At 34.9% G+C, this 16,821-nt stretch overlaps 1 protein-coding gene across 9 annotated transcripts in view; it reads left to right on the top strand.

Annotated features, from left to right (window-relative positions):
• Positions 1-16,821, top strand: part of Grik2 (glutamate ionotropic receptor kainate type subunit 2) — a 592,264-nt gene that overhangs the window by 321,438 nt on the left and 254,005 nt on the right. For all 9 annotated transcript variants that reach the window (XM_075944195.1, XM_075944164.1, XM_075944134.1 and 6 more), the window contains 2 exons: positions 9,340-9,483; positions 12,651-12,758. In XM_075944195.1, the coding sequence (XP_075800310.1) occupies positions 9,340-9,483; positions 12,651-12,758 (252 nt within the window). The remainder of the gene's footprint in view (positions 1-9,339; positions 9,484-12,650; positions 12,759-16,821) is intronic.

Raw genomic sequence — 16,821 nt, forward strand, 5'->3', positions numbered from 1 at the left:
TTTTGCTTTATCATCATGCAGTAGCAGGAAAACAAACAGATGAATAGGATCTTGGAAATCAGTAGGCCTGGGATCAACGTTGGTTTGACTCTTGTATTTTCATGATCCACATTTCATTATTTCATTTATTCAAAAAATTAAATTAATAATGCTTAAAATGTAGGTCATAATAATTCAAAGAAGCAAATGCTATAGGAAGCAATATTACAATTATTGAACTTTTCTTTCTGAAATATTTATATCTGTATTTCCTGATTTAAAAGTATATTATCTTCCAGGCTACATAGCTAAAACCTTACCTGACATTAAGCTAATATTACATTTTCTATGCTTATTATTTTCACAGTAAATTTCATTAATTTTTTTTATCATGGTTAACTAATTTCAAAAATACAAAGAACTAAATATAAACTTTATGTTCCTTTGCATGAAAGATAAACACAACCTTTTCCTTACGTAAAAAAATGTATTTAATTTTAGTCAAGAATTAACATAGAATGGCTGTCATATTTCAGCAGTTTATTATTCAAAATGCAGGAGAATTAATGTTTATCCAATGAGTCAAGTTAAAAGGCTGGAAGAAGGAGAGAACAAAGGAAAATAGCTTTGGGAAAGAGAAATCAAGTTATTTATGGGAAGGAAGTGAAGATGAAGGACTGTAACCTGAGTCATGATACTCTGGAAGTGTTCCAGAGGTCACTTCATTCATCACATCATAATATCAGTTGGTGCACATGTTTTGAGGACTGTTCTCTAAGACTCTGAAGTTCATTGGCTGAATAAATTGCAGAAATTTTGAATAATTTTTAAATTATTTAAAAATAAAGTTGTCAAATTCCTTTCTTTCAATTACAAGCACATTTTATGAAGTTATCTGTTTTATTCCGAGTTCTTTTTAAAATATGCCCTTGCTTTTGTGGGAGGAGTGGGGATTCTCACACCACTAATAGCTTTTTTCTATTGTCTTGGATCAATTCTCTATATACTATTACCTCTGGTTCTCCTTAGAATTAGATTATATACCACTCCTTCTTTGGTTGCTGCTGTTCAGTTATAAAACAATTAATTGAAATGTATCACATTATTCACTATTTTCCCAAGTGCCATTGCCCCTGTTCCTTGTTTACTTCAAGTTAATTTTCTCAGTGGCATAAGATACTGGACAAAAATAGCGATAATGAAGCTCTTTTCTGTTTGGGTTTGTAGTTTTTTATTTCCTCAGCAAGCATAAAAATATAGTGAGTAAATATCAAGAGTTATTTAGTACACCTTAATTGATTATTACCTTTTTATTGTATTTCTCAAAACATACTGAATAAAAATTATGGTATCTTAATCTTATTGAAAAGTTTTTCTCATTTACTTTAAGATCACTAAGATAATAGACTACAATATATGAAGTAATGAAATCTTTATTAATATTAGAATTATGGTTTGACATTTTACCTAATTCTGCATTCTTTATGTCTTGGGTTTTTTAGTTCTTAATGCTATTACTTTCTGCAGTTATTGTTGTTAATAGAAAAACATTCTTCAACTCTGATATGTATTAATTTAAGTAAAACTAAATATTCCCATTCTAATATGCATGTGGTATTATATGAAAAATAGTTTGTTGAAGTTATACGCTCAAGTCATCTTTTGTATCTCTGTTTTATTATATAGTGCATTATTGAGGGTATTGTAGAGTGAATCAAGCATTCAAAAAGGTCATAGAGACAATGGAGAAATGTCAAGAAATTTTAAATTAAATTTAGTAAAGTATTGAAGAAACCTTAGAATAAGCAAGCCCAGGACATTTTTGTGTGGCATTAAAACAATATTTAATCAATATACTTCCAAATTAGGAACCGATTAAAGGTCTCACAAATACTACCCTATTTCCTAACCATTGTGGTATATCCTAGTCAGCATTTTTCTTTTAAATACTACACTATCATTTTATGCTGATATTATTCATTGTTAGCATACTTTTTGCTTTCTGTTAATAATTTTCATAATTGTGATCTACTGATAAATATTTTACTATCTGGCAAGAATTATTTGCAGAATAACACTATTTTTGAACTATGAAAAAGATAACAAACAGTAAATGATTTAGTAGTATTCTTTAATCCATAAGGTATCATGAAATTTGTACTTTTTTATGTATTCTGAGAAATTGCCATAGAGCGAAATAACAAAGTAATAAACATACAATAAGAAAACATGCATATTAGTATTATATTTTGTATATATTTTTTCAGAAACTTATTCTCTGAATAAGTTTTTACCTAAAATTGTTTGCTTAATTTTACTTTTGCTATGGATAAACTATCATTTTGGTAGATATTTGTGATTAGTACTTTCATAAATTTTTAAGAATATACACTCATATGACAATTTTATTTTGGTTGTTGAATATGCCCAGAACTCAGTTTATAAAGAATCACAATCTATTAAAACCAGAAAAATCCATTTTTATTTATGATACTGAAAACGTTAAATATAAACAATATTGATGAATTTGCATTTTTAAATGTAAGAAGCTAATTTGAACTGCAAACAAAGATAATTGAATTGGAAATCAGCAGGTAGTCCCAAGAATACTTCTTCTTGATATTGACTCTTTTCTAGATCAATAGCAGTTCCAAATGTAGTAGAAAACAGACAAGATTTAACAGGATCTAAATTATTAAGACTAGTGTAGAGTTTATTAACAATCCCATCGATATAGTATGGTTCAGGGACACTGGTAGGAGCTTCATGGGACATTTTAAAACAGAAAAAGATACCACAAAAGACTGATTTTAGTGGGAGAATTTAATTAGCCAGGAATGATTACATTAGTTTAATGGAACTTTTAATTGAAAATCTGGTAGCATTTTAACCTACTTCACAGCTGCCACTTAATCAGATATATCTTAAAAGTGAAGAGTTTTCCTCATGGTATTTGAAATCCATCTAAATAGCTTGGAATTGGTTCATAAATGTTTAAAGGTATTTTGAAATTATGGTAAAAACAAACAATAGATAGGACCTTCTGCTTCAATATGGTGCATTTAAAACTATATCAGGTAAACTACATTGACAATATTCATAATAATTCTTAGAAAGAATTCAAAAGGGCCACCTTCAAAATGTTGATGATTAAACCACCAAGTGCATTGTATTCCATTACTTACAAAACTCTGATGTGGGAGTGTCATATATCAATCTGTTGATTTCATTGGTTAAGCAATAAAGAAACTGCTTGGCCCTCATAGGTTAAAACATAGGTGGGAGGAATAAACAGAACAGAATGCTGGGAGGAAGAGGAAGTGAGCTCAGACTCGACAGCTCTGCTCTCTGGAGCAGAGACGCCATGCTCCTCTCTCCCGGGCAGACACCCACGATAAAGCAAGCCGCCAGGTCAGATATGCTGAATCTTTCCCGGTAAGACCAGTGCTACAATTTATTAGAGATGGGTTGATCAGGATATCAGAATTAGCCAGTAAGGGCTAGAGCTAATGGGCCAAGCAGTGTTTAAAAGAATATAGTTTCCATGTAATTATTTAGGGTAAAGCTAGCTGTGCAGGCAGCCGGGTGCCGGGGACGCAGCCCACCACTCCTATTACAACAAAACTCTAAAAGCTATCTAAAGTAATGCTGTTTCCAGAATTATATTGTATCTTGTTAGGGGTAGTGGTATTCAGCACATGTTTTAGGAAGATTGAAAACTTCAACTTCATCATCATCATCACCACCATCACCATCATCATTGTCATTATACTGTATATATTTATATATTATATCCTTGTTCAATGAGTAGAAATCATATTTACCTCACTTACTCAGAACAAGCTAGTTAGTATTCAATGTATTTGCTAGACTTAACTTTGAATAAAAAACCATTGGTTTACAGAGAGTTACTCAAATTCGTGAATTCAGAGGAACACCATGGAAATGGATCAGTTGTTAGTTACTCATAGCATTAATTTAGGTTTAGATAGTTTCTCACAGGGAGCTCAACAAGTACTGACATGAAGGCCTATTCTTTCCACATGATTTTCATATCTTGGCTGAATGTGAATTTTCTTTTTTAAATAATCAGTAAGGCCATGTAAGTAAATCAATTCTATTGTTTCCCTCTTTTCACTTTTATGGTTTATTGTCTTGTCTCTTGTCTGTTTTAGGCCTCATGGATACCAAATGCTGTAGGAGTAAAGACAAAGTATATATGTTTATTTCAAAGTTATTTTCCTGTAATTACTGGAGGGATATCTTTTAATTTCACATATCTGCAATACAGAGATCTCATTGGTTAGATCGAAAACAGGAAGCATAGACATAAAGTGTAAAAGAGGTTATAAAATACTGGAATACTAGGAAAGAGCTAGTAGACAACAGATACTACCTTTATTTCTTAGAGTATTGGGTGCTAGGAGAGTCTTAATGTGGGTAAGAAGTTTAATAGTTTTAAAAAATAAGAAACCCGCAACACAAAGGACGTTTTGTTGTTGAAAAACAGATTGAGACGAATATGTGTACAGACCTGGAAGAAGAAGAAAAACAAACCTTACCTTTCCTAATTTCCAAAGGTTTATGAGATGTGTATATGAAAGATTATTAAATAGACATGGGACAATAGATATGGTGTGACCAAAGGTCTCAACCATCTACACATGTGGCTTTACTGCAAACACAGATGCACCTGACATTCAAAGATGAATAAGCCCTTTCATTACTAAATTGTTTTCCTCACATTATTTTATCATAACGAAAAAAAATGAAACCGAAGAGACACCCTGACTCAACCTAATCAATTCCCTACCCGACAACAATATAATGAGTGATACTTGCCTAGGGTCACATTTCTGGTATGAAGTCACCTGCCCAACAGTGGTCCACTAATATATACATTAATATATATGTATGTCCGGCAGTATAATAGTTTACTGTGTATCTTTATTCTTAACTTCTAAATTTGTCAATAAACTGCATTTTGAGAATTTTTTGTTCTAATTTCCATTGAGTCAGGAACATACTTCATTTTATAGAAATAAAGTTTCTATGAAAATGATCCCGCTTGGCCTCCTTTTCCAGACCCTGATGTGTTTTCTTGAGCAGCATAGACCTATACCCCATTTAGGACAAAGGTATGTTCAGGAGAGTTGCAACACTGCACTTTCTAAAAAGGCTCCTGATTTGGCCCAGTGTCAACCATGAAGTGATTACCAGTTTTCTGATGATCAACAACAGTATCTGACGACACCTGCTGTATGCCATTTGCCAGGAACTAGGGAAAGTGCTTTAATGTATTACCTCATGCAGCCCGTGTGGTCCATGCAGCTGCTGGTAAAGAACTCTTTTCAGAGTGGGACAAAGAGCTGGCAGCAGAGCACACACAATGGCAGCTGCAGAGTTAGTTACTGGGAGAATTGTCTCACAATTGGTTCCTGATTGGTTCCGAGGGCAGTTCTCCCTCATTCACTTACTGCGGTTAGCAGGCATCATGTACTTGCATTGTGAAGGACAGGGAGCTGGGCACAGTGTGCCAGCTGAGAACACCGGCTTGCCCTTCCTGTGTGCACCCTTCTGTTGTCAGAGAGGTGCATATTTCTCAGTCCTGTTTCAAATTCTGCTGACTGTGCCCAGGAGCACCCAAGGCCAATATTCTCCTCTTTCCCCATCACACTTAATATCCATCTCTTCTAATTGAACCATCAACACTTGCAATTACTTTTCAACTGAAATGGTTTTAAAAGAGATAATTGTTCTCCCTTTAAAGCAATGCTTTGGAAAAATCTTTTTGTTTTTTAATTTCTAAGGAAAAAAAAAACAGAAAAAAAATAGAATTACTTTATATTTTGATTATTTGTTTCAGTTAAGACGCCAAGTCAATGAAAGAGTCAGAATCCATAGACTTATTTTCCACTTACTGGAGGAGGCAGCGCTTTGTGCTTTGCATTGAAACTCAGATGGGATTTCAGAAATGAGCAAAATCTGAAACGTAGGAGTTCCAGAATGGATCAGCCACCTGCCAGCTAGCTTCAGATCTCAGAGGGGACCTGCCTGTATTTATTTAATGGAAAGATAAATGTGTTCACAGAATTGTTACTATAAATTCATTTGGAATCAGGACAGAGGTTGCACACATATTCCTCCCAGGCTGGACCTGCTGGCAGATTTTGTTCAAGGTACCCTTGGGAGGCGACACATTCTAAGGAGATGGCAAAGTGTGATTGTTATTCAGAGTGTCCCAACACCTATTTCTTCTACTATAAAAGCAAACATTTTGGCAGAACTTTTACATTTATTCTTAAAGATGCTATTATATACTTACTATATGCAAGGCAGCATATGTGAAGTTGGTGCTGTGATTGTCCAGAAGTGCCTGTCATTTAGAAACTAAGCTAAGTATAAAAGAGAAATGTAAGTATAGCATGAAGAATAGTGGGTGAGTTTTAGTGTTTCAGTCCAGACCAAGAGTAGTAATGTGAAAACAAACACACACAGCCAAAACTTATGAAATTAAAGCTTTTAAAAATTATTTTAAATAAATACACCTCTTAAAAAATGACTGTGTCTCAATTTTGTTGTTGTTATTGTCATTTGTTTGTTTACTTAAGACAGGTTTTCTCATTGCCTTAGCTGCCTTGGAACTTACCCCGTAATACAGGCTGATCTGGAATTCATAGAAATTTTCTTTCTGTGAGAGGATCTGAAGAAGTTGTCATTGGTGCCATTTTTGGTTACTTGAGCTCCAGACTACAGCTTGCTATCACAGACATTTGTCCTCATTTAGGGGATCATTGGTCCTTTGAGGCTTTGGTTGCAGTTCATGAAACCCAAGATGATTAGAACTGAAGAATGTAGCTCTTGTTATTGTCACAAGGTATGTTTTTGGTAGTCAGATATTCTTCAAGTAACTATCATGTAATATGCAAGGTAATTGAAACAGAGACAAAATGAAGGTAGAGATGCTAGTCTATCATAGTGTTTAGTGGCTTTTGGGTCCATGTAGTGACACAGTATTTTCTAGAAACAGCAATTCTAAGTGTCAATTTTCATTTCTAGGACTATGTTTTTCTTATTTCCACTCTGATTATTTATTATGTCTTTCTTCCTGTTAGTTTGAAATTTGTTTGGTATTGTGTTTTCATTTCCTTGAGGTACAGCACTTGATTATTTATGCAAATTCTTTATGGTTTTTGAATATAGATACTGATTGCCATAAATGCTCCTTTTACTCCTCAGTAGATTATTTTTATTTTATGTCTCTGTTTGTATTTATTTTAAGGTATTTTTTTATGCTCTTTATATCTATTGTAATTCACTGTTTGTTCAGGAATGAGTTATTTCTCCCATATTTGTTTGGTTTCCTAAGACTTTGTTGTTACTCACTTCTGGTTTTATTGTATTAGAGCCCCAAAAGATAATTAATAAACTTCTAACTTTTAAGATAACTTTAAAGTTAATGTTAATACTTTTCTCTTATTTGTCATAAGCCAGACTTTGATATAATAGTTTCTTTTTCTATTGTTCCAAATATTCTTGATAAAAGCTACTTAAAGAGGGAACAGTATTTTTGGTTCACAGTTACAGGGTTAAGTCTCATGGCTATGATGGTAGCAGGGGTGTGAGACAGCTGGTTGTGTCTGCAAGAAGGATACAAGAGAGGTATATGGTCCTCTCTCTTGTCTTTTTTGTCTTCTTATAAATTCAGCCAAAGATGATAGCCTTTAGTATGAACCACCTATTCATGTTAGTTCCTTGTTCTTCAGTTAAGCATCTTAAAAAATAGCCTCCTTCCAGAGGCCTGCCTCCTAGATGACTCTAATGCAGTCATGTTGACAAGACTGACCATCACATAAGGAAATGGAATTTGAATTTGGAGAGAGAATGAATGCTTTAAGGTGTTTTGTCTGTGGTAATATGTGAAACTAGCCTGTTCATAATACCTGAAAGATTTCATCTCTTCCTACCTTTCTCAGACAGGTATATGGTATAAAATTTCATTGCATTTTAGAAAAAAATACATTTTTCAAATTTGGTAAGTACTTTAGGACTAGATGTGTGATATATCAGATACATTCTTTAGTTGTTAACTTAGATCCAAACCAAGTAGTATAGTTGTATGTTTTATATTGGATTTCTGTATCAAATTATCTCCTCTAGGTACCACAATACCATTAGTAGAATATATGAAATTAGCCATCTGTTATTTAATAAAGGAAGTTTGTAACTATAAAGGACAAAATGACTACTACTATATACTTTCATTACATTGTGCTATTTAGTATCCTTCCACTTCTTGTGGTAAAGCTCTTAGTATACATTTGAATGGAAAAATAGTCTCCTCATTTTGTCTTGTATTGTAGCACACAGTATGATCTACAGGGTTCCTAATCAAATTGGAATTCATTTCACAGCCCACTAATTGTGAGAATGAGAAAGGGAAATACTTGATTTTATTGTAAAGCATGCCAAGAAGATGGCTTAAAGTTCACTGCTACCATCTCTGCAAGTGTGACCCTCTCTTGTAGGTATGAAATCTGGTATGGGTCCCAAAAACTTGGGGAGAGGGTCTTCTTAACATGTCTCTTGACAGTCACTGAACCTCTTGTTTGTTATATGTTATAACCATTATTTTTTTTTATCACTAAGTCAAAAGGTGGCTGACTACTTGAGCAGGTGCAGAACAGTAGAATTCATATTCATTTTACTTGAGAAGCCAAATGAACTCTTATTGATATGGAAATTTTGAGTGAAGAAAACAGCAGAGGAGATTAGGCTTAGATTTTTGAAAAGGGATTAACACTTACTCTGAGCAGTCTGTAGAATGATGCATCATGATTGAGAACGGATATTTGTAAATAGAGCTGGAGACAAAATCTGTGCTTACATCTTTAAGCTTTTTGAGTAACCCTCTTTAAAATCTCTTTTCTTCCTCCTGGATAGGGGAACTGTTTACTTTCTTTTATGGATATGTTAGCTACATAATCATCCTAAATGTCACAATTTCTTCCAATTGTATGTGTGGTGAGGCAGAGTAAGGTAGACGGCAGGAGATTGAGAAGAGAAATAAACAGTGTCTTCTTGTATTTCTGGTACAAAAAGAGTATTGGGGCACTGTATAAATGGGCTATTGCCTTCTAAAAAAATAAAAGGTCAGATGGATCAGCTGTTTTTAATGAGTTGTAGTAATGCCATCATATTGTCTTCACTGAAAGAACCACAGAATGCAGAGTAAATTATTTTTCAGTAAAATACAGAAACATTGGAAATTTGTGTTTTCCTTTCCCCATTCTTCTCATGATACTGCCTGCCCGGTTGCATATTTTTGTGAACATGGATGTCCTGTCTCTGGGCTTTCAGACAGATGCGGCTCTGATGTATGATGCAGTGCATGTTGTCTCCGTGGCCGTCCAACAGTTCCCACAGATGACAGTCAGTTCCTTGCAGTGTAATCGACACAAACCTTGGCGATTTGGGACACGCTTCATGAGCCTAATTAAAGAGGTAAGTAAAGTCCTAGGACAGGGCAGGGAACCCTGACAGCTCTTTGGACTGGAAAGGGAGGGGGAGAGGAGTGGGGGGAAGGGGAGAGGGGTGGGAGGAGGGGGAGAAGAGTGGGAGGAGGGGGAGAAGAGTGGGAGGAGGGGGAGAAGAGTGGGAGGAGGGGGAGGGAAATGGGAGGCTGGTGGGAGGAGGTGGAAATTTGTTTTTTTTTTCTTTTCTTTATCCTCCTTTTATCAATAAAAAAATAATCTAAAAAAAAAAGAGGTAAGTAAAGAAAGGATTGCAAATGAACTCGATGCAGGTAGTTCTTCTAGCATTTTATTAAAACAAAACAAAACAAACAAAAATCTAAAACCTTCTTTTTTCCCCTCAGCAAGTAAAATTATCCTTTTATTTCTAATTTTAACTGAAAATGTATTATTCTCTTACACAACACATACAAACCACAGTTTCCCTTCCATCCACTTCTCTTACCTTTGCCCTCCACATCCCATCTTCCCAGATCCACTCCCTCTCTGTTTCCTCTTCAGAAAAGAACAGACCTCTACAAGTCAACAGCTAAAGAGGACAAAACAAGATAAAATGAGACAAGGCAAAATCCCTTATATTGAGGCTGAACAATTAAATAAAAAGTTTTATTTTACAAACAAATCTATGCAGTAGCCATCAGCATGTCTAGGATGACCTAATCATATGAAACCTATGACCCATTGAAAACTTAATTGATCATGTGAAGCTTATTTTTGAAAATCTATCTCTCTGAATTTTTACTTAGGTATTTATTTATTTGTTGTCTAAAGAATTGTAATTTAGATAGTAAAATAAAAGTGTATTTTTAATATGAATGTCATTTAGCATACATAAAAGTTAAAATAATATATGAGGCATAGCTATTTTTATCTATGCAACTCTGTGAGACAAAATGCACAATTATTTTATTAATATTAACTAGTCATGTTAAAAATGAATACATCAATGCTAGGATTATAGTTCAATGGTAGACTGCTTGCTGAGCATATAATGCCCAAGTTCAATCCCTATCACTTTGAAACACAAAACAAGAATAATATATGGATTCACAAAGTGCAAAACTTCCCTCACACTGGGTAATTGAGTGGTGTTTATGCCTATGTATTGTTTCCTTTTGGATTTTGATCAAGCCTGAAACAAGAAAAAACAAGTGGAAAATCCTTCATTTACATACATGTACATACAAACCTTTTTTTTTTTCTTTTGTATTTTTCTCTTCTTTCTATAAAGGGAAGTCCTTTGTTGGTTAGCACACTCCTCTTCGGTGAAAGTTTAAACGGACTTCCTATTAGCTATAAAAACAATCTAAGTCATTGGCATACTTAAGATTTTTATCATTGTCTTAAAATTAACAATCAGTTTATTTTATAATGAATTATTCATCAAGGAATGAAAGTACAAATAAGATCAGGAATAGGAACTGCATTATACTGGTAAACAATTTCGATGCATGTCCATTGTCTACTTTTTGTTGAATTCAACTAGGAGTCCTGATTGTCCCTGAAGAACGTGGTGTTTATTAGTTGCTTCACATTCTACATTCACTTCTGGTTTAAAATACTCTCCACTCCCAAAGCTCTTCTCATAGATCACAAGTCTCAGTGGTTAAAGAATCGATTTTTCTGAACTCAGCATTTGAGCATTATGACTGTGATACGTGTCGACTGGCCCTGAAAGAAACAGCTATATGACATCCCCCACTGTATTTATTGTAGGGTGTAATTGAGATCCTTGTCCACTAAATCATACTATTCCTGTAAGAGGACCAACAGGAGAAATTTCTCTCAGGTTTCAGTAACAGGAAGCACTGTTTGTCCCAAGCAGCTGGAATGCCTCCAGATATGAATGCTGCATATTACAATTTTATCATCTTTTCTTTTCTGCTTTGGTTGCTAGGAAGCTTAAAATTGAGTATGTTACAGAATTTTTATTACTTGCCTGTTTTTGCCTATTATATTTTAACTGTTCTTTACCTAGTTCCATGTTGCTAATCTCTACATATATTCTGGTTCCTTTTGATCCTTTTGTCTGTTGTTACATTATTAGAAATTCTTTTGGGCACTTGATTATTTTTTTCTTCTGAAGAAGTGGGGGGAAATAAGTGTTTTTCTACTGGAGACACATTTTAATCTAAGACAGATAATTGCTGTGTTTTCTGTTTCATTTAGGATTTATTAGCTGAAATACATGCACTCTAGCACTAGTGTCTGAGAAACGAGCATGGCAACTAAAAAATGATGCAGTGACGATATCCACTTACATTCACTATTAAATCATTAATCATAACCTTCCAACGTCCATATCTTTTGGCCCTTAGTGTATAATTAAAATTATAATATTGCATGCTTACACTGCATCATTTGGAATTTTCAGGTAATTATTTTTCTAAGTTTTTTCCAAATGTTATATAGTAGAAAACATATAATTGTTGCTAAATAACAGACAATATAGGAAATATTTTTTTATTTAAAATAAAATCCATTTATTTGCTTACGTTGGAAGGATTATATTCCTACCCTAGTTTCCACTGGGGTACATCATTTATAGACATTATAGTCTTATATATAATAATTGTGATACGTTTTCCCCTGTCTTCTTCAGAGAAAGGTAGCATTGATTATTATAAGGTAAGTTTGTTAACTGAAGAAAGACTTTTCTGGATTCAGTTTTGACCAGAGTCATGCATTTCTTGGTGATATGTATTTAGGGAGTTAGTCCCATTATATTGTCTAAATTATACTAAGTAATATGTTTAGTATCTCATCTCATATAACATACCTTGCTAATTTTTCTTTGTTAAGTGTACTTCAATATATAAAACAAAATCATTAAATAAATCTAAGGAAAAAGCTTATACCCATAAACATTGATAATATAAGATGAACATTTATATTTTGTACAGAAGTTAGGAAGTGGCTGAGGAGAAAATCTTTCATTTCATGAGATGTAAAGCATCTTGGTCCACTAGTGACCACAAAATGCCATTACAAAGCAGCTAAAGTTGCCAGTGACCATGAGGATACTCTTGTCTTCTGTGTCTTCCTTGATAATATAAAGCAGCTTGGGTTACCAGTGATAGTATGACTCCATCTTTCCTCCTATCTCTTGCTTGCTAATTGTAGGTATTTCTTTTTCAGGCGCACTGGGAAGGCCTCACAGGCAGAATAACTTTCAATAAAACCAACGGCTTACGGACAGATTTTGATTTGGATGTGATCAGTCTCAAGGAGGAAGGATTGGAGAAGGTACCTGAATCCTTCACTTTGAATATTTAATCATTAAATGAAATATGATACTGAAAAAAAGGAAAACGTTTTTGTTAAAGTTACATTTCATGTTTTTTTTATTTTTTATTGAATAATTTCTATGTTATTCTCTAATATATTATATTAAGTACAATTATTGACAACTAATATGTCAAACTAAAGCATTTTTGTAATCTTTTTTGTTTGTTTATTTTTGTTTTATTTATTGATTGATTTTTAAATAACTAACTTTTTTCATTATACATACCAATTCAAGTTCTCCCACCCTCCCGTCCTTCCATTCCCTCGATATACCCTCCCACTTCACTCTGATTCAATTCTCAGGCAGAGTAAGGGACATTGCTGTGGAAGGTCTAAGGCTCTCCCTACTATATCTAGGCTGAGCAATTTTTAAAAATTATATTTATTTTATTTTCATATGTGTGAGTATCATTTCCTGCATCATTGTATGTGTATCACAGTCAAGCTTGGTATCTATGAGGTTCAGAAGCTGGAGTTACAGATGACTGTTAAGGCCATTTTGCTGCTAGGAATCACTTCTAATTGTTTCGTACTTGTAATATGTTCCTAGAATGATTTTTAAGAAAAAAAAACCTTCTCATACTGCGTCATTTTAGAGTGAAGCATCTAAATTAGTATACAAAAGGTGAATTATGTGGATACATGGTGGAAAACGTAACATTGTCTCAAATTATTTCATTCTGTGTCTAGGGTTCAGAGGCTTGTTGTAAAAATATGTTAGTGTTTTAGAATTTCTGATGTATCAATTCACAATTTTTCTTATAGTTCATTGAAGAGTTGAGATAATCAGATATTTTGATAAGAGTACAGAAAATTTCTATTTAAATGAAATAGTTTTGCCTTAAAGGCAGTAAAGAAGATTTTATCCAGCTTATAGAGTTTAATGAAGATAATGATTTCCCCACTCTGACATATACCAACATATTTGAAAGATATCTCAAGTTACCATGGAGAGAAGAAAAACATACATTTTGAGGCTAAGCAAGGTGTACCTCTGTATGGAATAGGCTCCAAAAGGCCAATTTCATGTACTAGTGATAAATCATGATTCTACTCCCAGTGATCCCAGAGTTTGCCCAAGCCACAGAACTGTCAGCCACATGCAGTGGGATGGTGGGAGGGAGAGGGAACTGTGGTTGGCAGGTAAGATAAAATAAATAAGATTTTAAATAAGAATAACAATTATTCTTATTATAGGACATTGAGCCTATAATTCGCAAACCTAGAGAAGCTAAATAAGGTGAACCCAAAGAAAAACATATACTTATCATCCCGAATATTGGAAGTAGAATTCTTATTTAAAATAAGAAAAGTACACATTTCTTTTTTTTTATTAAAAATTTCTGCCTCCTCCCTGCCTCCCTTTTCCCTCCCCCTCCCCCTCCCCCCACTCCCCACCCTCCATTCCCCTCCTCCTCCCTCTCCAGTCCAAAGAGCAGTCAGGGTTCCTTGCCCTGTGGGAAATCCAAGGTCCTCCCCCCTCCATCCAGGTCTGTGTAGGTGAGCATCCAAGCAGGCTAGGCTCCCACGACGCCAGTACACGTAGTAGGATCAAAACTCCGTGCCATTGTCCTTGGCTTCTCAGCAGTTCTCATTGTTTGCCATGTTCAGAGAGTCCGGTTTTATCCCATGCTTTTTCAGTCCCAGTCCAGCTGGCCTTGGTGAGCTCCCATTAGATCAGTCCCACTGTCTCAGTGGGTGGGTGCACCTCTCAGGGTCCTGACTTCCTTGTCATGTTCTTCCTCCTTCTGCTCCTCATTTGGACCTTGGGAGCTCAGTCCAATGCTCCAATGTGGGTCTCTGTCTCTATCTCCATCATAGCCTTTGCTGAAGAGGGTGTGGAGTAAGGGGTATACTCATCCATTGCTGGTGGGAATGCAAACTTGTGCAACCACTTTGGGATGCAGTGTGGCGGTTTCTCAGGAAATTTGCGATCAACCTACCCCAGGACCCAGCAATACCACTCTGGGAATATACCCAAGAGATGCCCTATCATACTACAAAAGTCTTTGTTCAACTATGTTCATAGCAGCATTATTTGTAGTAGCCAGAACCCAGAAACAATCTAGATGCCCTTCAATAGAAGAATGGATGAAGAGAGTGTGGAATATATACATACTACTGAGCGGTAAAAAACAATGACTTCGTGAATTTTGCATGCAAATGGATGGAAATTGAAAACACTATCCAGAGTGAGGTATCCCAGACCCAAAAAGATGAACATGGGATGTACTCACTCATAATTGGTTTTTAGCCATAAATAAAGGACATTGAGCCTATGATTCACAATCCTAGAGAAGCTAAATAAAAAGGTGAACCCAAAGAAAAACATATAGTTATCATCCTGGATATTGGAAGTAGACAAGATTGCTGGGCAAAAATTGGGAACTTCGGGGTGGGATGGGATGGGGGAAAGGGGAGTTGGGAAGAGAAGTTTGAGAAGGGGAGGATGGGGAGAGCTTGGGGGAATGGGATGGTTGTGTTAAAGGAAGGGTGGATATGGGAGCAGGGAAGTATATATCTTAATTAACGGAGCCATTTTAGGGTTGGCAAGAGTCTTGACTTTAGAGGGGTCCCCAGGGGTCCAGAGAGATGTCCTCAGCTAGGTCATTGGGCAGCTGAGGAGAGAGAGCCTGAAATGGCCCGATTCTATAGCCATACTAATGAATATCTTGCATATCACCATAGAACCTTCATCTGGCAATGGATGGAGATAAAGTACACATTTCTTATATGTCATGTAAAAAGGTGCATACATTCTGACCAGTTGATGACCTGAGTGATAGAACAATTATTCCACTCCACTGAGATGTTTAGATTGTACCACTTGATAAAAACAATGTAAAGTGAAGAATGCAGTATAAGAAACTGGAATAAAAATAGCCATGACACAGTGTTTTCTGAACTATCTTGCTTCTAGGGTGTGAGCATTTCTTGGATCTAAGTATGGATTTGATAAGACATTTATCTAACAGCTTTCTGGGATGTGATTACATTATAGAACTATCTACATCACCAGGATGATCTCTGATGATGTTGATGTTCTTGATATTAGCAATGATCCAGTCTTCTATTTGACTCAAAATTAAGAAAAGTGAGGATCGTTCCCATGTATTCTATTGGGCTCACCATGTATATGTGATAAACCTACAGTGCAAGAAAAGTGAAACTGTGAAATATGCATATTGCCATAACACGTCAAAGTGACTTGTGAGCACTCTTGAAATATGAGTATTTGTTTGTACATTAATAATATGATAATTCTACTCAATGTTATTTGATTCAAAGTTCTCAAAAAGGCACACACACAATAGATGAATATTTCTGAAAAAAAAACTGAAGAATCACAGGAGATAAGGTTCTGAGAATTAGCCTTCTAATAATGGAAAAAATATTGAGTCCAGTTTTTCCTTACTATGTTTCCTTTTACATTTTTTTAGAATGAAAAGCTTATTTTGTGTGATTGTATGTTACAACTATGCAGCTCCTTTATTATTTTATGGGAACACATAGTTAAAATATTGCATTGAGTTTCAGAAGAATCATTACACTCTAGAATCATATTAGAATTGCTTAGGTGTAAAAAGACTTTTAGATTAAAGTTTAATTAATTTTGTTTTTTTTGTTTACTTTTGAGATGGATCTTATATATGGTAGACTGGCCTTCAGCCCCCATTACACAGCAGAGAATAATGCTAAACTTCTGACCTTCCTGCCTTTCTCTCCCGAGAGCTTAAAAGCATGTATTATCATGCTAAATTTATTTAATTTTTTGGATCAAACCTGATGCTTTATTCATGTTAGTCAGCCATCCTCCCAAATTAGCCATATCCCCACCCAGAGAGCCTTTCATGTTATGAGATACTCAGTGTAAAGTTTTGATGTTTAATGTTGTCAGTTTGGCAAGGTCTAGAATTACCTTTGGGAAAACCTTCTAATGCTGCCTCTTATGGTGTTTCCAGGAGGGATTTGATGAGTTTAAAAGACCCATCATAAAATTAGGCATCACTGTACCTCAGGC

Source organism: Microtus pennsylvanicus, chromosome 1 (genome assembly GCF_037038515.1).
Source record: "Microtus pennsylvanicus isolate mMicPen1 chromosome 1, mMicPen1.hap1, whole genome shotgun sequence".
Taxonomy (NCBI): Eukaryota; Metazoa; Chordata; class Mammalia; order Rodentia; family Cricetidae; genus Microtus; species Microtus pennsylvanicus.